This window comes from Protopterus annectens, chromosome 9.part0, assembly GCF_019279795.1.
Source record: "Protopterus annectens isolate FY-2018-M chromosome 9.part0, PAN1.0, whole genome shotgun sequence".
Taxonomy (NCBI): Eukaryota; Metazoa; Chordata; order Ceratodontiformes; family Protopteridae; genus Protopterus; species Protopterus annectens.
In genome coordinates this window covers 1,506,233,097-1,506,258,816 of record NC_056743.1, presented here as the reverse complement: position 1 = coordinate 1,506,258,816, position 25,720 = coordinate 1,506,233,097, and the positions used below count along the sequence as shown (strand labels likewise).

The following is a 25,720-nucleotide window of genomic DNA, read 5'->3' as shown; positions in this document are numbered from 1 at the left end:
AGTCTCAATTTCTCTTCATTTATGCTTGGTTCATATAGATTATGAACTTGCTCCAGTGTGGATTCGTCACCAATTTTCTCTTTTTTCTTTCTGTGTTGGAAAACTTATAGCATTAGACATTTTCAAATCAAGCTTAATTTTAGCTATTTCCATTCCTACATTACACTAGATTCATGGAACTTCCATTGCTAGAAATTTCTAGTGGAGAACTGAGAACAGCACTGAAGCATTCAATGCATTGCCAGTTTATTGCCTACAAGACGCTTTTCATGTTGAACTTGTAGTTTTTACAGGAGGCAAGATGGTGCAATCTGTCTTACTAAAAGCAGGAATACACAGCGTCTTTAACAGTATCTTAAACTCAACCTACTTTATGATGTATTAACAGATATTTACAAAAGACAAATCTGAGATGACCAGTCATGCTAGCCCATAGTAACAAAGGAGTGTCCATATTTATTTTGTGTTACTAGGCAAGATGTAATCATGATGCAGTAGCTCTCTCCATGAAATATACAGTCTCCACTGAGTATATTTTGTCTATTGAAATGTATTTCTATACATCTTAATACAAACATTTTGTTTGTTGTTGGACTGTTTTTTTAACATGTTCCTTAAGTATCAAAATTAAGGATGCCTTAGGCAAATTGCAATATCATTGTGTCAGCCTGACTTGTAATTGCAGGTGGGTGAGAAATACAAAATCTTTTCAGAGAGGCACTTGAATATTGCATTTCATATTAAAATAAGACATTTAGTATAACCATTACAGGCATGATCTTCACCTGGGCAGTGTCAAAAGAAGTGAATCATTTTTGTGTTCCTGATTCTTATGTTCTTGAGTATCTAGTTAAAATGTTTATTTTTTACTCTAATTCTGCTGCTAGAGTCCACTTAGCTGCATTATCTAATTTTCACGAGGCTGTTCATTCATCTTTGTCTTCATTAAAGGTCTGCAGAACATTCATCAAAGGCATCTTCCTGTTGAGAACAACATTAAGAGGCTGAGTTCCACCATGGGATCTGTATTTTGTACTTAAGAAATTGATTTTACCTCTTTTCAATGAATAACATTTTGATCTTAGAAAACTATTTTCAGGTTATAATCTCTTCTAGAAACATTTCTAAATTGCAGGGCTTCCCATTTGAGCCTCTATTTCATTTTGCAGAAACAGGGTCCCTTCTTAATGCCTAAAGTAGATGTAGAACCCAATTTCAGTCAACATATTCATCTTTCCTTATTCTTCCTACAAATCTCAGTTCATGGGGGAATACCTACTTTATTTTGTGCTTGTGTACCTTTAGAGATTATATGCTGACCAGATGAGGTCTGTTAGAAGGAATTCACAATCCTGTTTTTCACCAGTGTAAAAAAAAAAAAAAATTATTTTGCCCTAATGGCTCACTTACTACATTCATTGTTATTCCAAATGCAGTACTTTTCTTATAGGTTGTCATATGTATACTAAGCCAGCAGTAGGTCAAATGTTGACTTGGCCAACAGTGAAGTAGAAGGAAAAAAACTTGAAGTTGTGTTAATAATTCATATGATTTTCAAAGTTAATTTGGGGGATATAGGTAGAATATTTTCAATTTTTATTATGCTACAGGGAAAGGAGATAGAGAGGTGTTGGAAAAAAGTGGGGAAAACTGAAGCAGAGAGAGAATAGGGAGGAGTGGAATGCTTTTATATTGTTTATTTTGTTGTAGAAGTTTGTAGCCTGCCTTATAATCCAAAGGTTTATTCTACTAGAGCTGTTGTTACATGCCTAGCTTCTTTTCTGAAATGCAGCTGTTTCATGTTTTCTAACGGTTGTCATAAGGGCACTAGAAGTTAATTTGCCATCCAGGTTCAAATCTTCCTCAAGGCAGCTGTCCAGAAGGATTAGCTTACTTTAAACTTGCCAAGGATAGACTTTCTCTTAAAAGATGTGAAAGTCATATGCATAGGTAATAATGAACGTGGAAGATTAGATCCATTCTCTGTAACATTCCCACCCTCTTTCCACTTCTTCTGACTTAGTAAAGCCATGATATGTAAGTAATTGTCTGCTGTTTTATACCTTACCTCGTATCTAGTGATGGCTGACACCATTGTACATTATAGGATATGGGGAGGGCTTATAGCAGCCTTGCAATGTTTGCGTACCAATTAATCCTAATACCTAAGTTTTACTGTTAGTGAGGATGGACTTTTCCAGATATACTGTTGGCATAGGCACATATCTTTCTTTTGTTTCTCTTGGAGCTAAGTGGACATAATGCCGCGTGTGAAGTACACAGCTCAAGAGCAACACTTTCACTGGAACTTTAGCTGCTTCCTTGCACAATAAGAATGGGATGTACCACAACACTACACTGACTTCATAAAGTTACTGCAGAGGTGGGAAACATAAAAGTAGTTAATATAAAATAAATGTGGGAATTATTGCTGTTGACAGTGGAATAGTCAAGTGATTGGCCTAACCATCACCTTTGCTTCTGAGTGATGGGTTTTATCAAATACCTTTTTTGCCTGTTCCAACTGCAGTCTATCAAATAAGAGCTGTGTTCATTTATTACTGAGTGGTGGTGGGTACAGAAAACAAACTATACCGTAACATGGCCTAGCTTTTTATTTTAGACCTTCTGGAGCTATATTTCCCTTCTTGGGATTTAAATTATGTTGTACCATCACTTACTAAAAAATCCTCTTAAACAAGTTTAATTCTTTCAAAAATTTTCCATTTAAGGCAGTATTGCACTTTGCTGTAATCTTGCCCAGAAGGGTGTATAAAAGTGTAAGCTAGGACTTCTGAATCGTCTACAGTTTTTCACGAAGGCTGAGTTTTACTTTCCAGTCTTTGATCGTTCCTAAGGTTGTATCAGTTATTGCTTTAATCAGAAAATTAATTTGCTTTAATAGAACAATGAAAACCCCACAATTGTTGGTGGGTCTTGATGCAGAGGAGGTACTAGTTGTGGCCCACGATAAAGAGTTAAGTGGGATAACTAGTTTCTTTCCATAGAACAAGGTAAGTTAGGATTACCTGATTTTTGTAATACTTGAGCTAGGCATCTGAGGTTCATATACAAACATAAGCAGAAAGTTACATATCAACTTGGAAAGGCATGATGATGAAATGGGTGTGGGAGTTAGAGATAGGGAGAGAGCTAGGTTTTGAATTCTGGCCCATAAGGAGAATAGCAACCATAAAGAATATTTATGTAGCAGGAAGAATTCCAATAACTAAGTCAACACTGGAGTGAAGAAAGGAGATTTTACCAGTAGTAGTGACTACAAGTAGGAGTATAAAAAATGATTATTGGAGAACATTAGCAAAGGAAATCCAAGGTATTGAAAGCAAATAACTATGAAGGGAAAGACAATAGAGTTGCAGAGGCCAAGCAGAAGTTTGGACTGTAGTTTAGAGACTGCTTTCCTTTCCAGAGATTAATAAAGAGAAAGGAATAGGGGAGTGCTGAGTGAAAGACTAGCTGTAGTCGAGTCAAGAACACAAGGTGCGCCATCAAAAAAAGGGATAATTAGTAGGGCATATAAAATATTGTCTATCTGTACAAATCAGAAGAGGTTAAAGACTGGAAAGAGAGAGACTGGAAAGACAATTTCCAAAGGGACAGTGGGGGGACAGCTGTATTGCTCTGTTTGCAACACAGTCCAGAAGGTTTAGGATTTTTGCATGACACTGTTTTCATAGCTTTTTACACCCCAAACAGTCCTCAGATAATTATTCCTCTGGTATGTAGCAGTTGCTTGAGATATGATGGGGAAAAGAGAGGTAGTTGGGAGTGTGTTTTTGGAAATGTAATGAAGTGGCATATTTTAAAAAATTCTCTAGTACAGTACTTTTCCAGAAATGTTGGGGAGCAAATGATTGTAACTCAGGAAATGATTTTTTATCTGGTATGCAAGATCTAATTACCTATATATAGTAAGGCCTTTATAAATTTAATGCTATTAACTGCCAAACAACAATTACTAGGAAATGGAAGTCAAAATCTAAACCAACCACAAATGAGTTGAATATTGAGATAAAAAAAGTCTGATGTGGCATTTGTAGAAATGGGGAATGAGCAAATTTCATAGAAATATATGAAATTTGTGGGAATAGTGCATGCAGAATAATGTTGCAGAGGAGTAAAATGTAAGGGAAGGTAGGACATGAGCAATTTCTGTAAGGTTGGAGTGAATGAGTGTTAAAGATGATGTAGATTTGTAATGTATGCATTTAATGAAAATGTTTCGTTTTCTTTTGTGTAACGGTATGTGTACCTCTGTTCAAGTGTAAAGTTAAAGGTTAAAAAAATGAAAATTAGTATGCTTTACTGCCTCATTCCTTAAAAATCATTTGATTTTTTTAATTTTTGGATCAGCTGTTGGTCTCCTTAGCTCAGAACTGTTTTGTCTTTAAGAGGTTGAATTCTAGAAGATCTGCTGTTGCCTTGGCTGTATTTTAATGAAATCATTTGCTGCCTATATTTGCAACACCATAATGTGATGCTTTGTTCACACTTATCAGATTTCTAAAGTTCTAAAGATTAATGTGTGCATTCTAAAGAAAAGAGGTGTGTGTTTCCATATGTTTAAGAGCAGTCACCTTTTCCTTTAGAATACATGCATTGTTATCCCTCCATATGTGATAAATACTGGGCTGAGGTGATACAGCGGTTAGCGTTGTCACCCCACAGCAAGAGGTTCTCCCGTTCGATTGTCAGCTGGAGCACCTTCTGTGTGAAGTCTGCATGTCCTCCCCGCGGTCCAGTGACATTAAAGACATGTAGGTAGGTGCGTGCGTGCATGAATGGGTTTGCTTTTCATGAAGGTTGTGCATTGGGCTGGCAACTTGACACTGTAAAAATCCACTGCCAGTCATTAGTGGACCGGAGTCCCGCTGTGGCGACCCCTAACCAGGAAAAGCTGAAAGACTGAAGATAAAAAGAAAAATCAACATTTTAGTATAATTGTTGATAGTATAACTTGATTTCCCCTTGTTTACAGCTGTGATCTTTCTAGTCCAACTTGTTTACAGTTTGTATGTCTCTAGTGTGTGTTCATGTTTCTGCTTGTCCACAGGATGAGATGGGTGGTAGAGGCATGAAAACTATGAGTTTCATGAGTTTTAGTACTGCTGAAAATGATGTCCTGCTAGAGGCATTTTGAACACATGGATGGTTCCTGCCAGGAAGAGAGGCTTTAGATCAGCACTTATGGGACTAGGTGTGGCAGATAGTGGTCCATAACATAAATGTCATGGGGGAGCCAACAACTGACATTACTGCAATGCTTTAAGTGTGTTACCAACACATTGTGCAATGCTTGGACCAAGGCATTTTCAGTAGCAGCTGAGATGTCAGCCACAGGGATTGGGTACCCCAGGAGCAGCAGATTGTGTGTTAGAGGAGTTTTTGGTGTCCCTGTCAGGAGTCCAGGAGTTGAGTCATCCCAGGTGGAGTAGATACTAGTTTGAGGGTAAACCCACCCCTCGTGCATCTCCGTGAATGATGCTTCAGTTTAGTACCGTATTCAGCAGGTTTTTGTACAGTAGCATTGCACGTATAGACTGTAGGGTGACCAAAGCATGTATTTTGTCTGTGTGTTATAGAACTTCACACATCCAATGTTGGGACAGCAGCAGAAGTAGGTTGATATTGGCACATACTGCATGGAAACCCTTAGCTTTCTTGCCTTGGGTATGGTCTTATCACAGGTACTCATGTTCACTCCAGTGGGTTTTGCTGTGTATTCACAGGGTAGTCCATTGCACTGCTGACATCTGTGGATGCTGAGTGTAGACAATAGGCTGATTTGGCACTCAAGCAGGGGCTGATAGTGATAGAAACATGGATATTGAAGTGACAGCCTGATGACAGGATACTGTTCATCTCCTTCCTTGGTGGGCATCCACTCTTAGTACAGGCTAATGGTCTAGCATTGCCCATCAATGTATCTCAGGCAGTGCAGTCTGAGCACTCCCCCACACACACACACACACAAACACTTAAGGGATCACCATGTGACTACAGCCTGCAGGGATGCTTCTACATTTGCTGGAGCAGTGGATGAGTATATGGCAGTTACAGTGGTTATACATACCATTTGGCAGCCTCACAGTGGTGCCTAATGCTGTCCTATGTCAGAGTTGCTCATGAAATGTAGGTGACACTTGGAATCGAGCAACAGATGTAATTGGTTTATCATCTAGGCACCATCTGCTTACAACCTCAGCCAGCTTGAAACTGATTTCTTGGCTATATGGATTTAGGTGGCTTGTGGTGGCACATACTGCTGCTCTCTTTCTCCATCTGAAGGATTGCCACTTCCACCATCACTGCCCACAATGGCAGTGTTATCTAAGGTAGAGGTAAGATATGTGCCATGTATTACTAGTAGAGTGGCCATCATGGGTTACCCTGTTCTTACTTGCATCTAGATATGTACAGCCCATAGCCAGTCCTCCTCATTGAGAAGCACAACATTTTGCTCATGGGATGTCCTGCTGCTAGAGGCATACTCCATCACTGTCACATTCCTGAGCCACACACCGTCCCTGCTGTGGCTGACACAAAGTCATAGTAAAATAAGCCAGCCATAGTGTCCGTGCTTCACTGTCATGTAGTGGGCACCTTCCCCCCACAGGAGGAAATTATCAGTGACACTAAGTGCATGCCACTGAGAGACTTCCTTCCTTTCAGGCCACAGTCACATAATGACTCCCTCACCCCATTACAAGACAATATTGTCTGACTCTGATTACCTCTCATATCACAAAGACATCTGTACTTTCTTTGATATGCCCCCACACCTCTTACTGTAGAAAGGCATGCCATTGTGTCCCTCCCTGACCTTGTGTGCCCTTTAATGACTGTGACTCACTCCAACCCCATGTGAGCTAAATGTTAGAATGCATGGTGTACAGTAGGGGTTAATTATGTACTATTCAGCATAGTGTGATATAAACACTGCTGCATTCATCATGTTTGTGTGCAGCTCAATGTTATGTGCTCATCAGATCTCATAAGTCTGTATTAGACATTGCCACTTTACTTGCACTGCTTGTACTGCATTCTATCTTGAGATAGTTGTGCGGCTTGTCAGTTGCTGCTGTTCACCGCAGTTATATTTACTTGCCTTCCTTGTTGCACAGTGGGGTGAGAGAGAGAGTCTATTTCATTATCCTGGACCTGTACAGCCAGTGTCCTCACCAGCATATTATGGAGTATGCAACCTGCTAAGACCATCCTGCATATGCTGTAGCATGGTTATACTGAAATACACACAGAGGCAGCAGAAGTGGACTTTGAGCAGGCTGAACACATGCTCTCAGAGGTTACAGGTTTTTTCATGTGTGGTGGTGTACTGCTTTTTTGCTATGTTGTATGGGTTCCGCACTCATGTTTTAAGGCAGGGCTCCATTGGATATTCAGCATCACCTACAACAGTGTAACAGCGAGGTTGACACCTTTTACATACTCAGTAAATATAGCTGAATGCCTTAATGTTAGCTGTAGAAACTGTAGCTATCAGCTGGAAGCCAGTGCGGAATTTCCATGTGTAGGAAGCAGCTGTTTAGTTGAGATGTGTAGCATATCTCTCTCTCTCTCGATATATATATATATATATATAAAACTACAATCCACTCTGCTACAGGCCCCATGAAGGCTCAGTGTCTCTCCAACCTAATACCACTCTTAAGTATTCAACTGCGGTACCACCTTTAACATTCTTGTAAGAAAAGCGCAGTCCGGGTCTGAACTGTCTGCAAACAGCTTCAGTTAACTTTGAGTATGTGTCTACCTGTTTGAGCCAATATTCATTTTCCCCTGGAGAGCACTCTGCTTTGGCTTGTAAGCAGCCCCCCCACCACACACACACACACACACACACACACACACACACACACACACACACACACACATCTTCCACTTTCTCTTATTCCCTTCTGTTAGCAAATAGTATCCATAACTGATCAATACTGTGTGTTTGTTAATTTAAACTATGACCACAGTAGCCTACTGATACAAGGTTATCCTGTTTTTCCACCTGAGAAATTAAGAAATTACTTAGTTTCAGAGCAGTCCTTGGTCAATTGTGATTGTTTCTTAACACATACTTGTCTTTGCTTTGTGATAGTTGCTCATATGAGGGGGCTGGAAACAAACAGGGTCTCTACTCGCTTCGCTCCCCACCCTGCCCCCGGTGGTCCCACCTTTATTGCACTCAAACCCCTCCCATCTTTCCAATAGCCAACCACAGCGCTAACCCAACACTACCTCCTCCATCTTCCCACTACTATCACACCTCCTCAACTAACATGTACAAGCATACCATTCATATGCTCACTGCATGCACTCTCCTTGCATATCTTACATCCTACCAAAGCTCCATCATTCCCCCACTCAACCACTACCACTGTACTACTACTCACACCACCACTCATGTCTCACCCACACTCAGCTCCCCTCCCACCAGCTCAAGAACCATCCCTATGCACCCCCACATATTCTACCAACTATATTACTCAAACATAAAGCATCCCTAGAACTTAACATAGTAACCCTCCCACCATACCTATTACCCACAGAGCACAATCATAAAGTTTCCTTTATAAACAAACACATTCAAAAACTGAGAAAACTAATAATCTCATGCATATCAAAACTAGCCCTACGTGGAGACATCCACCCCAACCCTGGCCCTACCATCTCCATCCCCAGTCCTCATAATCAGACTAGAAACCACAACTTCTCCCATATTACAGCCAATAGAAAGCCAAGTGACTTCCTTCTACTAAGCCTAAATATTAGAAGTATATCCAACAAAGTCCATGAACTCCATGCCACCATAGACTTGTACTCCCCAGATATAGTCATCCTGACAGAAACCTGGCTAAAACCTCACATTACCAGTGAGCAAATACTCCCTACAGGTTACAGCATACTAAGAGTAGACCGGCTAAACAAAAAAGGAGGTGGTGTAGCTATAATATTTAAACAGCATCTAAACATCCAGATCTTAAAATCATCAGCTCCACAAATAGGGAATGAAGAAATAATATATACCAACCTCAAAATTAACCAAAACAAAACCATCAACATAATTGGATGCTACTTCCCACCTGGCCAAAACATCCCGCCAGTAGAAACCCTCATCTGGTCTACCGTCCATCTCCCCCAATAAACTATCATCTTAGGTGATTTCAATATTGACTGGAAATCCTGTTCTGGCAACAATCCCAACCCATCATGTACACCTTCATGGCTTCACCCAACTAGTCCAGTCACAAACCAGGATAAATAAAAACCCCCAGCAAGCAAACTACCCTGGATTGGATACTAGTCAGTAAGAGCCCCCAGTCATATATAACAGGCTGCTTATCAGATAGCCTCAATGATCACTCCCCAACATTCCTACTCAAAAAATACCAATACCAAGCTAAACCTGTCATCTATTGTCAAATACGTAAAAAACTAAACTTTAACCCACTCACATTCATCTCATCCCTCAAAGAATGTAACTGGCATCCTCTAAAGTACCTCAGTCTAGATGACACAGTTGAATTTTTTAATACTACCTTCCGGAACATCCTTAATTACCATGCCCCCATAAGATTTTCCAGAACCAAAGCACAACCCTCCCCATGGCTACAGAAAACCATTAAGTCAGAAATGAAAAACGGGGATAAATAAAGCCTGGGAGCACTGGCGCAAAACCAAAACCCCCTCAGCTAGACAGAAATTCCTAGAACTAAGCAATAGTCAAAAAGCTAATAAAACAGGACAAATTCCAGTACTACCAGTCTGCCCTAGACTCCTCACAACACAGCCCCAAACAATTCTGGTCCTCCATAAACTCCATCCTCCACCCAGGTAAAGTCAGTACCCCTCCTCCTAACATCCCTCACTCCTCAGAAAATATTGCTACCTCATTCAACACTCACTTCACCCAAACCATACTATCAGTAGCTAAACAACACAACCTCCCTTCCCTCCAACCCACACCTTCAACTAGTAATCTCCCCACTGCCTTCTCTTTTTCTCCTGTACCTATCTCCAACATAAAAAACCTCTTAACTAAACTTAAACCCACCAAATTAGCAGCAGACAACCTCCCAAGTGAATACCTACAAATCGCAGCTGATGCTCTGGCCTACCCAGTATCCGTCTTGATTAACCGATCTCTGTCAAAGTTACGTTCCCACACTGTGGAAAATATCACATATAATTCCCCTCCACAAAGGCGGACCCTCCACAGAACTAACCAATTACCGCCCCATAGCTATTCTCTCTCCACTATCCAAAATACTAGAGAGATGCATACACTCTCAGGTCTCAGACTATGTCCTTACTAACAACCTCCTTTCCAGTACTCAGCATGGTTTCTGACCAAACCATAGCACCACCACTGCCTTACTCTCCTTTACTAACACTATCCTTCAGCATAAAAGCAATGCCACCAAACATGGCACACTCATACAATACGCAGATGACTCGACCATCATCTGCTCAGCCCATTCCCTACCAAAACTGCAAAAAGTCACACAGGAAGCCTTTTCCTCTGTTGAAACATGGTTATCCGATGCCCAATTAATACTCAACCCAAACTAAACTACTCATCTTCCAACCCACCAAACATACTCAAAACAACTCTCACTTTAACATCACAGCAAAAGACAATGCCACTATATACCCAACTGAACACACCAAATTGCTAGGAGTGGAAATAGACAATAAACTAAAATTTGACTTTCACATATCCATGACCATAAAAAAAAGTCCACAAAAAACTAGGAGCATTATACAGAAATAAGCAATTTCTCACCAAGGCAGCAAAGATTTCAGTAGCAAATTCCCACCTTATAATCCACCCTACTTTATTCCTCTCCAGTGTATACCACCCTAAGGCAATGTATACCACGGTAGGTCCCAATGCAGATGGAAAAAACAGCCACTCGTTGTCTTAACGCTCAGTTTATTGTTGCACAAAACACATCCAGCGTTTTCGCGTCCTTGATAAGGAAGCTTCTTCAGAGAAATACCAAATAGCGCGAGACAGCGCTTTAAATACAACCTATCCAGTACGTAAATCGTCCTGGACTAATTTACTTAAAAATGTCGTACAAGTGGAACAAAACATTAAAATGTCATGCTTCAATAATTATACATCAACATACACAATAACGTAAAAGGGAATACATAAAAAATTTTTGAAGGCGCAACAAGAATCGACTATGCAAGCGCCATACAAATGAACTAACAAAAGGTGGTGATAAATTAATTAAATAAGTAAAATTAAAATTACAATCATGGGAATGTCTATCCCAATATTGGACATCTTAATAAGTTGGAAAGACAATCTATTAAAAGAAACTGTCAAGAATATTAATCCGATGTCAAAAGTATCAAAAATATTGAGTGAATATACAGTAAAAAGGTACCATGTCACTAAACTAATACCTATCCACTCAAAATCATTTTCATATTCTATTTTTGAAAATGCATTAAGAATGTACAAATAAAAACTTTATACACTTAACATTAAAATAATTTACTAGGGAACAACTCCAAATGAGGTGTGCCCCTAAAGCAAAAGAACTTCTTAGGAAACAATGAAAGTCAATATCACCTCATATGCGATTTTAATTTCAAAAATGGTGTGATATTACAACTTTCGTTTAAGCCTGGATTTTTAAAGGCATTCATTTTAAGTTGCCAAAGAAGTTCACGAACCTCTAAACTTAAAGAAAGAGGTCCACCTCTGTGTGAATCAGGTAAATGATCGATACCCATAAATAGAAACGAATGACCTGGAAATGAAGCAATGTGTTTGGCTAATGCGTTTTCATTATTATTAGTTCTAATAGCATAATTGTGCTGATATATCCTGTCCCTGAACCTTCTATCGGTCTTCCCAATATAGAAGGCGGGACAGCATGCACAGTATGCTGCATAGACAATTGATTTGGTATTGCAGTCAATTCTGTGTGTAATGTAAAACTTCTTATTATTGCTAACCGCAGAACAGAAACTGCCAGTTTTAATGTAAATACAATATTTACAAAAGCCACATGCAAAAGAACCTTTTACTCTAGATGAATTGGTATCAAATGTGCTAACTTGTAAGATTTTAATGTTTTGTTCCACTTGTACGACATTTTTAAGTAAATTAGTCCAGGACGATTTACGTACTGGATAGGTTGTATTTAAAGCGCTGTCTCGCGCTACTTGGTATTTCTCTGAAGAAGCTTCCTTATCAAGGACGCGAAAACGCTGGATGTGTTTTGTGCAACAATAAACTGAGCGTTAAGACAACGAGTGGCTGGTTTTTCCATCTGCATTGGGACCTACCGTGGTATTAGTTTGTTATCTTTCTTACCCTAAGGCAATGTGATCTAAACAAGCTAGAGACCTGCTACAACAAAATCGCCAAATTTGCCACAGGGGCATCCTACCATAGTCACCACTGTCTCTCACTTGCTGAACTGGGCTGGCTTGAACTCCCTCACCTCCTTTAGTGGCATCAACTCTCACTCGCCCACAAACTAGTAAACCATCCACTAAATGTCCCATCCCTCCAGAATCTACTCCAACCCTATCGCACCACCAGACCACTAAGAACCAGCAACAAAAATCACTTGCAGATCACTAAAGCCAATAACTCTGCTGGTGAAGCACTATTCTTTTGCGCTAGCCAAATTATGGAACTCACTCCCACCCACAATTACCTCCGTACCATCATGCACCCACTTCAAAACTTTACTAAAAGCGCACCTAAAAACATGCTGGCTATGCCCTTGCAACTCCCACTCTATCATCATCCACCCCATCCAACCACTACCTTTCTTTCCATTCCACTAACTACCTTGATTATAGCAAGCTCAGATGCTCATAAGCCTAGTACTTATTATACAGCAGGAACTTCTCATTGTAACATTTGTTAATGTCTGTTACGTACTTCACAAATAAAGATTCTAGTTGTCTACTGATGTACTATGTTCTTCATCTGTAAATATGTTGTAAGTAATTGCTATGTTAAATTGTTAATCACTATGTAATCCAATGTAACTACTGTCTGTTTATTTTTACTCTGGAGCTTTTCTCACCAGGCCTCCGCTGAAAATGGACCTACGTCCAGTCGGACACTCGCGGTCAACAAATTTAAATAAAAAAAAAATATATATATATATATATATATATATATATATATATATATATATAAATCACGGGAACTGCATGAATGCTATGTGGGTATATTGGTAATGATCTTGCACGTTTCACATTCTACCTCCTGATAGTTCTGAGATTGGTAACTTTTTCTGTTTACAAACCTTTGTGACCGTGAGCTGGATGGAGCATTTTTTTGTTAAGAGTGTGGTATGTGTCACCAGGGCAAGTAATATTGTTGAAAATGCACATGATGATAGCACTCCTTTGATGTGGTAAGAAACCCTGTATGCTCATCCACATGTTGAAGCATTTTGTTGAAGAACTTGAGTGTTCTAGAGGTGGGTGACTTTGAATTACTGAACACGTCTCCAGTTGGACTCTTTATTGTCCTTGTTGATGGAATAGAAAGTTGTACATACCTTGGTCTCCACGTATATGTGTAGGATACCCATTTCTGTTGGTTCTCTCTGTTGACAACATGTTATCCATGGCTCATATGGTATTCGCAACCACTCTAAAGAGATCAATGATCTCTTGACTAATGAAATTGTGATGTTTTCCCATTGATGGTAATATTTGCCCTGTTGCCAGATGCCACATTATGCATATACAGATAGGAACTGGTAGTGCTTAGAACTATTGTATGCTGCTGCATGACTACAGCTGCTCCAAGCATTATTGCTATTTGCAGTTCTGATGTTTTTTTGTATGCTTTTCCCTTTTATGTTCAGGTGCACTTCAGTGCACCATTTCCTTTGAATATGACTTTAAGTCATGACTGTATTCAGCTAATACACATATGGACGGCATCAGGACCTCACTCCATAATCCTTTTCATTTATGTAGTTTAATGTAGTGATTTGCATACATCTTCTGTTGCATATTTGGGGTCCCTGAAGTTGAGCAACATTAGACTGTGAATCTCTACTGGCCTGTGGCTTGCTGATTCCTGCATAAGTACACATTGCAAGCTACACAACTTGTCTGTGACTCACAACCCTTTTTTTTATTACTGATGACAGCTTCAGGAAATATGGAGTGCTGCAACTTTGCAAGGCTATGATATGGAGGTGTGGTCATCTTTTTTTATAGTCATCACTCAAGTTCAGGCCAGTAGAAAAAATATAAAATGGGTTAATACCCAGGAGAGGAAGATCATAAAGACAAAGGAAAACGGTCTGCTGCTAAGTTCCTCACCCAGCTGATCCTTTCTTTTGCTACTAAGCCTTCTTTTCATCAAGCCTTCTGGGTTACATTGAACCTAGGAGGTTATGATCAGTGGCTAGGCAGTAAATTTTGGAACATTGAAAAGCTGGTTATTTTTCTGTTGCAGATAATTCAGACAATGAAGTGGGAAAGCCGGATAATTTCTGAGTTGTTTGCCATAGGTATTGCCTTTTGATGTTCTTCATCTCACATTGCTGCAGTCCTAACAATTGGGTAGTCCGCTGTCCTCGGTCGGCCCGAATATCAAAGTATAAGGCTGGCGTTGGTCAGGCGCATTTGACTGACGTCAGTACGTCAGGGTACAAATGCGCATGACCGGCGTCATATCCTCAGTCTTTTTTGCCGCATGGTCCGATGCAGAAGCAGTATTGCAAGTGCCGGTTGGCGTTCTGAGATTTTTCAATTTTGAAGTTTCAGACCGGGTTCAAAGTTGGCTAAGTACCCCGTTGGGGAATATTTTAGTTTTTTCTTGCCTCAGTCATTTACCGGATGTCAGAAAAAGTTAATAATTGCATTTCTTGTGGGAAACAGATACCGCATAAAGATTATCATACTTTGTGTATTCCTTGCTTAGGGCCTGAGCACGACGTTGTTGGCTGTTGCTCTTGTGCTAGATTTAATAAACGCACTATAAAGAGGCGGTTGGATTGTGCGAGGTTAGTCTTTGGGAAGCGGTGTAACTATAAAATGCCGTCGGATGCTCCGGCCCGCTTCTTCAAAGAAACGCAAGGACAAGGCAGTTAAGCCTAGGCTTGAGGAACCGCCTGTACCAGACGCCGGTTCTTTAGAGGTGTCGGTGGAGCCGGTGGCTCCACCAGAGGTTTCTTTGTGTTCACAGGGGGAGCCCTTGTTATTACAAGATGTGGCCTCTCAAGAGACTAGTCAGGCTGAGGGGCTTCTCATGTTACTATACTCCCTCCCTTCCTAAGGTGGCTAGGCCCTCTCCTTCTGTCTCCAAGGCTTCCCAGGGCAAGCCAGGTTTAGCTTCAGTTAGTGTTACCCCTAGCTCTTCAGGTGCTGTGCCCAAGAAGCATATGCTTAAAATGGCAGAAGATTTGATTACTTTGATTAGGGGTTCTATGCCCCCTCCTCATAAGCGGCCTAGGGTGGAGCCTGAGCTGGGGGGTTTTGAGCAGGCTTCAGATGTTTCAGAGTCTTCGGCTGAAGACTTGCAGTAGTACTCTCCTTATTCTGATTCTGATGTGGATGATTCTACTCCTTCTGCTACTCCCCCTGAGGATTTTTCTTTTTCAGAAACTTCATTCCATGAGGGAGCATTTTAAGTGGGAAGGTCAGGACTTCTCTGATTCCAGAAAAAGGCTTAGGGAATTTCTGTTGTTACCCCAGCATAGGCCTTTAGCTATACCTCCTGTTTTGACTGTGGTGGAAGATGTTTTTATGGAAGCTTCTCTTAATCCTGATTCTTTGCCTCCTGCTCCTGTTAAGCCGGATAGGTATTACAGGGTGCCTGAAGCTAATAAGTATCTTTTTAAGAGTCCTAGGGCAGACCCAGAAACTGTTAGCCATGGGCCTAAAGGTGTTAAGTCTTCTGTTGTTAAGAATCCGGTTCCTGCAGACAAGGAGGCTAGGGCCTTGGATAGATGGGGCAAGAAAGTCTATACTACTTCCACTCTTGCTATGAGGGCTCTGAATTGCCAGTTTCACATGTTGAAATACCAAAATTATCTCCTTTCACAATTGAAATCTGAGGTTGATGCTCTGGCAGTAGGTATTGATTGTAAGGAGTTGCAAGATTTAGTGCACGTTTCTGAACAGGTGGGTAAGCATTCTTTGCAATGTGGTTTTGATGCTGTACAGGCCTCATCTAGGGTGGCTGCCACTGGGTCAGTTCTTCGGGCACGCCTGGCTGAGGGATCAGAATTTGTCTGAACATGTTAAAGCAAGGATTTTAGATGCTCCTTTACAATCTGACGTGTTGTTTGGTCCTCCTGTTGAGACAGTTTTAAAGAAAATGGAAGACAAGGCTAAGTCTATGCAGACTGTTAAAGATTTTTGCATGTCCAGCCTCCAAAGTTTAGTAGAAATTGGCCTACTAAGGGGTGGACGATCCTTCTTATGATTCCCAGTCTAGGGGTAGATCTAGACGTGGTAAGGGCAGAGCTCAGGGCTCTTTCAGGCCTAGAACAGGAAGTTCTCCTGCACAGGCTTCGGTGAGGGCAGGGGTCAGTCCTTTCGTAAACAGACCCAGTGACCTACCTTTTCAGCTGCCAGAGCCTGCTCGCCTGGCAGCACCTTTGGGGACGGTTAGCACTTTTCAAAGAAAATTGGAGTTTAATTACCCAGGACAGATGGGTATTGGATATCATACACCACGGCTACAGGTTTTATTTCCATACCTTGCCTCCTTTCACAGGCATGCCAGACGTTCCTCCTCAACAAAGAATAGAGGCTCACAAGCAGGTTTCTCTGTTGCTCCAACTAGGCCATACAGCGGGTCCCTCTGCCAGAAGTGGGCCTAGGATTTTATTCTCGCCTGTTCCTAGTACCAAAGAAGGGGAACACGTGGAGACCAATTTTGGATTTATCTATCCTCAACACTTATCTGGACATTCCCAAGTTCAAAATGTTGACGTTGCAGCAGCTTTTACCTCTGCTGGGCAAAGATCATTGGATGGTAACTTTGGATCTCAAGGAGGCTTACCTTCATGTTCCTATCAGACTAAGTTGCAGAAAGTATCTGCGTTTTCGAGCTGGGACTTCTCACTATCAGTTCTCTGCATTGCCCTTTGGCTTATCTACTGCGCCCGGAGTGTTCACGAAAATTCTGGCTCCAGTGATAGCTTTCTTCAGACTAAAAGGAATACAGATCTATCCTTATTTGGACGACTGCCTAATTCTGGCTCAAGGAAGAGAAGAGCTCCTTCATCATTTGGAATATGTGATAGCAGTGCTAAGATGCCTAGGGTATTCTGTGAACGAAATAAAGTCCAGTCTAGTACCCTCTCAAGACATGTGCTTTCTGGGTGTGAGACTGAATACAGCATCCCAGATGGCCTTTTTAACCCCGGACAAACGAAAGAGTCTATCCCTTTACTTCCATCAACTATCTCATCAGTCCGGGCTGACTGCAAGGACAGTCCTTCAAGCCTTAGGGTTCATGGCATCTTGTATTCTGGTGCTTCCCAATGCCAAACTGCATATGAGGAAGCTACAATGGTATCTCAAAATGTATGGACACAGCACTGCCAGGATCTGACACTGTCATTCAAATACTACCTTGCATTCAAAAGGAATTTTTGTGGTGGGCTCAGGAATGTCACCTAAACAAGGGACTCTCTGTGACCCGGCCAGAGGCGAGACAGATTTTAACGACAGATGCCTCAGACAAAGCTTGGGGAGCTCATCTCAATGGAAAGTGGATACAAAACAAGTGGCCTGTCAGACTACAACATCTACATATCAACATGAAGGAGATGTTAGCAGTCCAGTTTGCATTAATTGCTTCAAGGAATTACTTCTTCCAGGGCAGGTGTTGATTCTAACAGACAACACAACTGTCATGTGGTACATCAACAAGCAAGGGGAACGATTCTTATCCTCTATGCAGGCAAGCAATGATTTTGTGGGAGACTGCTCTCAGTTTACAGCTCAATCTTCAGGCAAGGTTTCTGCCAGGAGCACAGAACTCCTTAGCAGATGTGTTGAGCAGACAATTATGGATCCCCACGAGTGGAAATTGGATCCTCATGTATTTCAGAAATTGACAGTGTCATGGGGAACTCCAGACATAGATCTGTTCGCTTCTCCACTAAACCATCAGCTGCCAAAGTTTTGCACAAAAGGTTTCATCCCACAGCTTGGAGAGTGGATGCTCTTTCTTTCAATTGGAGCAATCTTCATGTGTATGCCTTTCCACCTCTGCCTCTCCTCCCAAAGGTACTTCTGAAAGTCAGGCAGGACAAGCCAAGGATGATCTTAATAGCTCCGGATTGGCCTCGACAACACTGGTACCCATTACTGAGAAGTCTGGTATGGAAGCCTCCATGGCCTTTGCCTTCGATTCCACACCTGTTGTCGCAGGAGGACAGCCATTTGCTAAATGTCAAGCTTCACTCTCTGCACCTAACAGCCTGGCATATTCTGTTTTGAACCATAGTGGGCCTCCACTTCCTCAGCAAGTTTTGAATGTTATCTTGAAGCTAGGAGGCCTAGTACAAGGAAAGTGTACGAGACAAATGGAAGAGATTTTTGTTTTGGAGTGCAGCAAAAGATTTTGATGTTTCTGAGCCTAATTTGTGTGGCTCTTCAATATCTTACTGAGTTACTAGACAAAGGTTTGTCTTTCTCTTCTATTAAAGTTCATGCTGCAGCAATTTCAGCTCACTATGATTGCAACCCACCATTGTTTTCTCATCCTTTGTTCAAGCAATTTCTTAGAGGGGCAAAGAATATAAGACCCCCACGAAGAGCTCCTACTCCTGCTTGGGATCTCAATTTTGTGTTGGAGAAACTCACTCTACAACCTTTTGAGCCTGCAGCTACTGCTGAGTTGAAGTATTTATCATGGAAGGCTGCTTTTTTGTTGGCCATTACCTCTGCAAGATGGGTTTCTGAATTACAGGCCCTTATGGCAGTTGAGCCTTTCTTGATTTTCCATAAGGATAGGGTATCATTACGTACTAATCCTTCCTTTATGCCTAAGGTGGTTTCTAGTGTGGCTTTGAACCAAACTATTCATTTGCCTACGTTTTATGCAAATCCCCAAACTAAAGGGGAAAAGATTTTGCACACTTTAGATGTCCACAGGCAGTTGCGTTATTATTTGGACAGAACTAAAGGTTTCAGGCAGTCTCAGCAGTTGTTTGTTTCTTTTGCTTTGAGTTCTCAGGGCAAGCCTGTATCAAAACAAACTATTTCTAAGTGGATTGGGTTTTGCATTGCTTTCTGTTATTCCCATCATGGCAAGGAGATTCCAGCTGGGATTAGGCCTCATTCCACTAGGGCTACTGCCACTTCAACAGCTTTTTGAGGGAGTGGCAACCAAGGATATTTTGGAGGCAGCTACTTGGAGTTCTGTACATACTTTCTCTAAGCATTATCACCTGCCACTTTACTCTAAGTCTAGGGCTGGTTTTGCCACTGCTGTTTTGCAAGGCATTTTGGCAGCTCCTGCTTCCTTGTAGTTAGCCATCCTCCCTTATCTCTGCTTTGGGATTCTACCCAATTGTTAGGACTGCAGCAATGTGAGATGAAGAACATAGTACAGTTTTGTACCTACCATAAATGTAGATGTTCGAAGATCCACATTGCTGCAGTCCAATTTACCTCCTCCTTCCCTCTGTTGTTAGAGGTGGTTGTGTGGGTTGGGTTGTACATTTTGTGTATATTGTCTATATTGTACTATAGTTAGTGCAGGGGTGGTTGGTTGGTTGTTTGCTGTCTTTTGGTTTTGACCTTTCTTTTTAGGGTCTTCTGACATCTGGGGCAAGAAAAGACTGAGGATATGACGCCGGTCATGCGCATTTGTACCCTGGCGTACTGGCCAGTCAAATGCGCCCTGACCGACGTCAGCCTTATACTTTGATATTCGGGCCGACCGAGGACAGCGGACTACCCAATTGTTAGGACTGCAGCAATGTGGATCTTCGAACATCTACATTTATGGTAGGTACAAAACTGTACTTTATGACACTAGTTTGGGCCTTGTTTTTCTAATGTGCTGCTACATTATAGCAGCCTTCTGAGGAGACTCTGAAAGAGCTTTTAAGAAGTTGTAGTTTAGTTTATGGATATCACCTTCACTCGACATTACAGGTTGAATTTGTAGTCCAAATTAAAAATGGGCTTTGCTTCTTTTGTGGTTTTAAATTGTATTGGTAAGTTTTTTCCATCTTTGAATAGTTCCTAACTTAACTTAGAATAGGATGAGGAAGCATGAGATATGTTGCATTTGAAAAGGGAATTCATTGTAACTCTAGATAATTGGTATCCTTTTCCTGATCTCAGAACAAGCGCCCGTTAATCCTTCGTTTTAATCTGCCTCTAGGCTTCATCTTTGTGCAGATGTATTGTGGGAACAGTGACTGATGTAAACAGCAGCCTGGGGTTTTATTCTGATGACAGTTTGTCTTGTGCACCTTTATTGCAGGTGGTCTTTACAACCTTGAATGTCATGATGAGGTGAAGTTGTATCTTTAAGCTCCTATAGTCCTGGTGATATGTCTAAATGAAAGTAAGACTTCTATCACATTAAACTAGGTTATTTTGCCTTTCTTGTATTCTGTGTAGAGGCATATTAACCACATATGTTCTTTGACAAGTTGCAGTTTACATATCTTACAGGAATATTCATGTTTTTTTAGAACTGCACCTTATCAGTAATTGTTACAGGAGTCGACTAACCTCCATAAGTTAAGTTTCCTGTCAGTACTGCCTGTATTTGTCCAGTAGCATCTCTTTGTGTCCATATGCTGTAATTACATGCAACATTGACTTAAGTGCAGATCACTGCTAAAAAGTTTAAGCTACCTTGATATCAGAAAAAGTAGTGTACGCCATATCTAGAACTAGGATTAGGAAATGCCTAATGACTATGTACTGTGGTGCTGCATTTCTCTCACAAATGTGCTTTAATTCTCAGATATGAAACACCAGGGATTGGAGACTCAAAAGAGAAGGAGGTTCTGCTGGATGAAGATGATGACTTATGGACGCAGTTGCGTCATATGCATATTGCAGATGTCACAAAGTAAGTGCTTAGGTTTTAGAAGGAATTTGTGCCTCTGTTCTTGTAGAGTTTTTCTTTTATGCAATTGCTGAACATAGTTTTTGTAGTAAGCAATTTGTATTGAAGCATTGTCAGATCTGACCTGAATTAGAGTAATAAGAGTGTGACGATGTGAGGTATGGGTGTATATTACAACGTTGAACTCACAAGAGTCCGAACGTTGTAATATCGAACCCATATGTTCGAAATGCGAAAATAGTGAAGCCACGGAACACCGACCCCCCCCCCCCGGGAAAAAATTGGTTGTCCGTTTTCGCGGCTTTGCTATTTCCTCCATTGTGGTGCGATCTTGGAGATGGTATATTTAAGTAGGGAGGCACAGCCCCCCACATTAGTTTAAGTTTAAAGTGTACGTGTTTTTTTTTGTACCGGAACAGCGATTTTCTTTCCCCTGGGAAAAAAAATTGCTGTTCCGTGTTTTCGTACTTTTTGGTTTTCAAACTTCCTGCTTCGATATTGCATCGTTCGAACTCCTGTGAGTTCGATGATGTAATATAGACATGTGAGGTATTGCTATCTGTGCCAGGGAGAATAGGGCAATGCATGTATAACATAGGCCAGCATAGTTAGCTGGAGTTTTGTAAATAATTTTGTCATTTGACTGTCACACTAACTTGTACGCATGCTTGCATTAAAAATGTATCTACCATGTTATTATAGATGATTAAATGTATATGTTTAAAGAAAGAATTCTGGAAGGGAAGATTAGAAGTTTTTGGAATTGTTCTATAATTTTCAAATATTGCAACAGTTCTTAGCAAAGCTCTGGGTGTGTATTGTACCAGAGTCATGTGATAAAATGTGATTTCATTCTATAACCACCACTGAGAGGATGGAACTCTCAGCAGTTTTTTCCCTCAACATCCTGTCTTGCCTTGCTATATTAAGTTAGCTAGGGAACAGTTTTTCTTTAGACAGTTAGGAAATGCAAATAAATTAGTTAAGTAGTGTTTTTCTGCATCTGTTTGAATCTGTCCAACTGTCTTATTTTTGTTTCTCTTGTGATTGAAACTCTGATGTGTATTATACTTAGATATTTAGTTTTCTCATGTTTTCTGTTTTGTTATGAGTTATTAAATATTTTATACCTTTCATTGTAGCTGGTCTTATAGAGAATACTTTTAATGTCTTGAGAGTAACTTGTGCTTATTTTAGTGACATCCTGGCCACTCCAAAAAGCATGTCTGCTTTGGTTACACTGTACCATTTATGTTAGTATTGATTTTGATAAGTATAATTTGGATACCCTTGTGAGAGTCTGAGAGTGATTGACTGCTGGCAGCATAGTTACCTTATATTCTGGGAAGAAGGGGCACAGTTAGTAAATCTGTGCCAGCCTTTCGAGTGTGTGTGTGTGTGTGTGTGTGTGTGTGTGTGTGTGTGTGTGTGTGTGTGTGTGTGTGTGTGTGTGTGTGTGTGTGTGTTTGTGTATGTGTGTTATGTGTATCTGTGTGAATCAAATACTCGGGTATGGGTGTGTCAGCTACTTCGATCTGGGACACAGTGTTGCAAAGTGAGTGTTTGGAATCTAGAGAGCCAGAGAGTCCAGTCCCAAATCTGGAGCATATTCCCTGTGTGCTCTTGGGGGAAATTGTATTTGATGCAGAGAGCTGCATCTGAAAAATACTGTGTAAATCTGTTCCTATTCTTAGTGACTATCTCTCTCCGGTATCAGTGGTGAGGATTGAGGTTTACTTATTATTGGCCAGGGGTAGAGGGCCCATTACAATGAGCACAATGTGCAATTGCATCAGCAGTTTGTTGAAAGACATGGGATATTACTATTCATATGACATTACTATAAGGTATCCAGACATTTCTAAGGAAATTTGTTATATTCTACATTATATTTTCTTGAGAGACGATTATACTATTAAACAGAGCAAATTAGCTTTTTATTTTTATGTGCATTTGACTATAAACCACTGTGTGCTTAATAAATAAATTAAAAATGCAAACAAACCAAAAACGCCTACATCCCCATAGATATGAATGAGCACATAGACAGTTTTTTGATTCACAACTCCTCTGCTGCAGCCGTTCAATGTTGTTTATTTCTTTTACTTTCACAGTGGAGAAGATCAGATTCTGTGTAGTAGTAACTATAAAGTAAAAAATTGTGAAAGGTAGTTGATGGAAGTAAACACAGAAGACTACTACTTTCTCACTTAAATCTTTATTGGAGGCAGATGAGTGTTGTGTTACACAGAGGAGACTTTAGCAGCTTCTGTTTATTGAAAAAAATTGGGGGTATGTTACCCAGTCGGTCCCAGTCCTATACAGCTTGCGCAAGGCCATTTTTGACTTGGAGGGATTAAAAATGCGTAAATATTTCAAATCTGATGTAAAATATTGTTTAATACTTTGGTAAAACATTCTTGATCCCCCCCTTTTTTTAGGGGGGGGTTGAGTCCCCATAGGTGTATTTACACTGTATAGTCTGAATATATATTTTTATGAGACTGCCGTTTCAAGAGTATTGCAGATGTTTTGCAATCATTCTGAGAAAAGCTCATCATTAGATCTCACTTGTAGCCTAAGCTGAATGGGTATTCTAAAAAGGACAGGTGCCAGCCTGTCGGCTTCAAAAGCTTTAGTACACCTTCAGTGTGCCCTAACCACTCTTCAGCTTGAGGAGTGTGCTATATAAAGACAATGGCTAGGACACCAAAAGCTCAAAACTTTCTTGTTGTTGATGCTTAACTAGCATTTTTTTGTTGTTGTTAAAGCTGGGCAGATAAGTACCCCATTGGGATTTACTTTCAACAGCTTTTTAATTTCTAAGGAAATAGTGTTACTTTTCTGCAAAAACCTGTTCAGCAGTTTGTTGTGGTTGTCAAAGAAGTGGTTTACTGCTCTTATTGTTTTGTGCTTAGGATTGCCTTTGAGGAATTTCATGCTAAATAACTGTTTCTATGAAAAAAGATTTATTTCTTAGCTGGATTTAATACCTAGGGGCTATGTATACTGTTTTTGAGGGTTGTCATTAACATTTTACCTACAGTTTATTTATTTTTTGGTTGATGATGGGTTCACTCAGCCAGAAAGATTTGCTAAAGAAGCTTGTTTTGGATTTCTATAGAATTCACTGCCTGTTATCCTTCTTGTGTTGAAAAGGTTGACTTTTTTGTTTAAACCTGTGGCTTGGACCTAAAGCTTACTGGTTTTGAGGGTTGTTTAGTCTTTTCGCATCAAAACTTTGTTGTTCATGATGGTCATACCAATCACTTCTCAAACGTCCGTTTTGACAACCAAGACCGATATATGAAAACTTCATTGCAAAGTATATTTTTTTTTGCGAGGGAAAGGTTAATATATCTGTTGCAAATTATAAGTAAGAGCTGAACCTTCTGGTCTGCCATTAAAGAATTTTCCTCAAAACGTAATTATTCATGATCTGTACTCCTAGCCACTTGTTAAATGCTGTTTCTGGTAAAAAGGCATTCTTGGCTTTCTAAATACTAAAATTCACTGCAAAGTAACTTTTTTTATGAGACAAAACTTTCATTTTCTGTCAAAACTGATTGCTAGGGACTAGAGCTAGTGCATTTGGTAGTTGTCACTTGAAGATTTTACCTCCTACTTCAGTGTTATATCATGGGGTAAGACTTGATTATTCAAGACTGTGCTGTGCAATTTTCAGGCTCCTTTACTTGCAAGCACATGGAGTCTTTATCCCCTCTGAGCCAGAAGAAGTAAAAGTTTATTTGAGTCTTTGTTTTTTAATCCTGCTTCTGCTTTGTCACAGCTGTTGATTTGTGGCCATTCAGTTGCCTGCCTCAGGTAAGGGAAAACCACTTTCTTCTATATCTGGTTTTTTTTTTTTTTTTTTGCTTTCCCACCTTAGGTATTCTTATCCAAGGTAGGGATGGGATGGTCTTTTTAGCCTTTCTTTTCTGTGGGGAAAGTCTTCCAAGAAAAAGAAACCAAAAAAAATAATTATTTTACTAAGTCAGAATGAGGAATCTATCTTCGAGGGAGATTATTTTTCCGATTTCCTTTCCTAATGAATTGTTATTTTCAGTTACTGTGGCCAGAATGGAAGGACTTCATTCAGCAGGATGTCTTCCTTGCAACTAGTAATTTAGCTGAGTCACCAACTCCCAGTAACTCTGATAAATTATGTAAATTATCCTAATCTCTCAAATTTTTCTTTTTAAATCCCAGAATAGACCCTACACTGAATTCTGTGTCAGTTTTGGCATCTGCCAAGTAATTTAGTGCCAGTAACACCATCCGTGATGATAAAACAGGGACCAGCCTTGAAAGGCTTAGGAAGAAAGTTGATACCCCTTCTAATTTAGCATTCAGAGTAACCAGTTGTCAGCTTCATCTGTCTAAGCTGACAGTACAAGACAGTTGATGGTATAACCTCTTTTTTCAGAGAACCAAACATCTCTGAATTCCTTATTCTCTGTGTTCATAGTAGACAGACAATGTTCCTAAGACACTAAATAATGCTAATATGTCAGGTATAAAGACACTAATATTACCAATGACCCTGACCCTAATAATAAGGTCCATCACTATGCACTCACCTAGGCCATAACCTAACTCACTTAAAGCCCCAACCAAATTTTA

General features: G+C 40.3%; 1 protein-coding gene across 1 annotated transcript in view; it reads left to right on the top strand.

Annotated features, from left to right (window-relative positions):
- Positions 1 to 25,720, top strand: part of LOC122810712 (syntaxin-binding protein 2-like) — a 1,751,886-nt gene that overhangs the window by 817,762 nt on the left and 908,404 nt on the right. Inside the window, exon 11 of the mRNA XM_044082277.1 lies at positions 20,993 to 21,100. Within this exon, the coding sequence (XP_043938212.1) occupies positions 20,993 to 21,100 (108 nt within the window). The remainder of the gene's footprint in view (positions 1 to 20,992; positions 21,101 to 25,720) is intronic.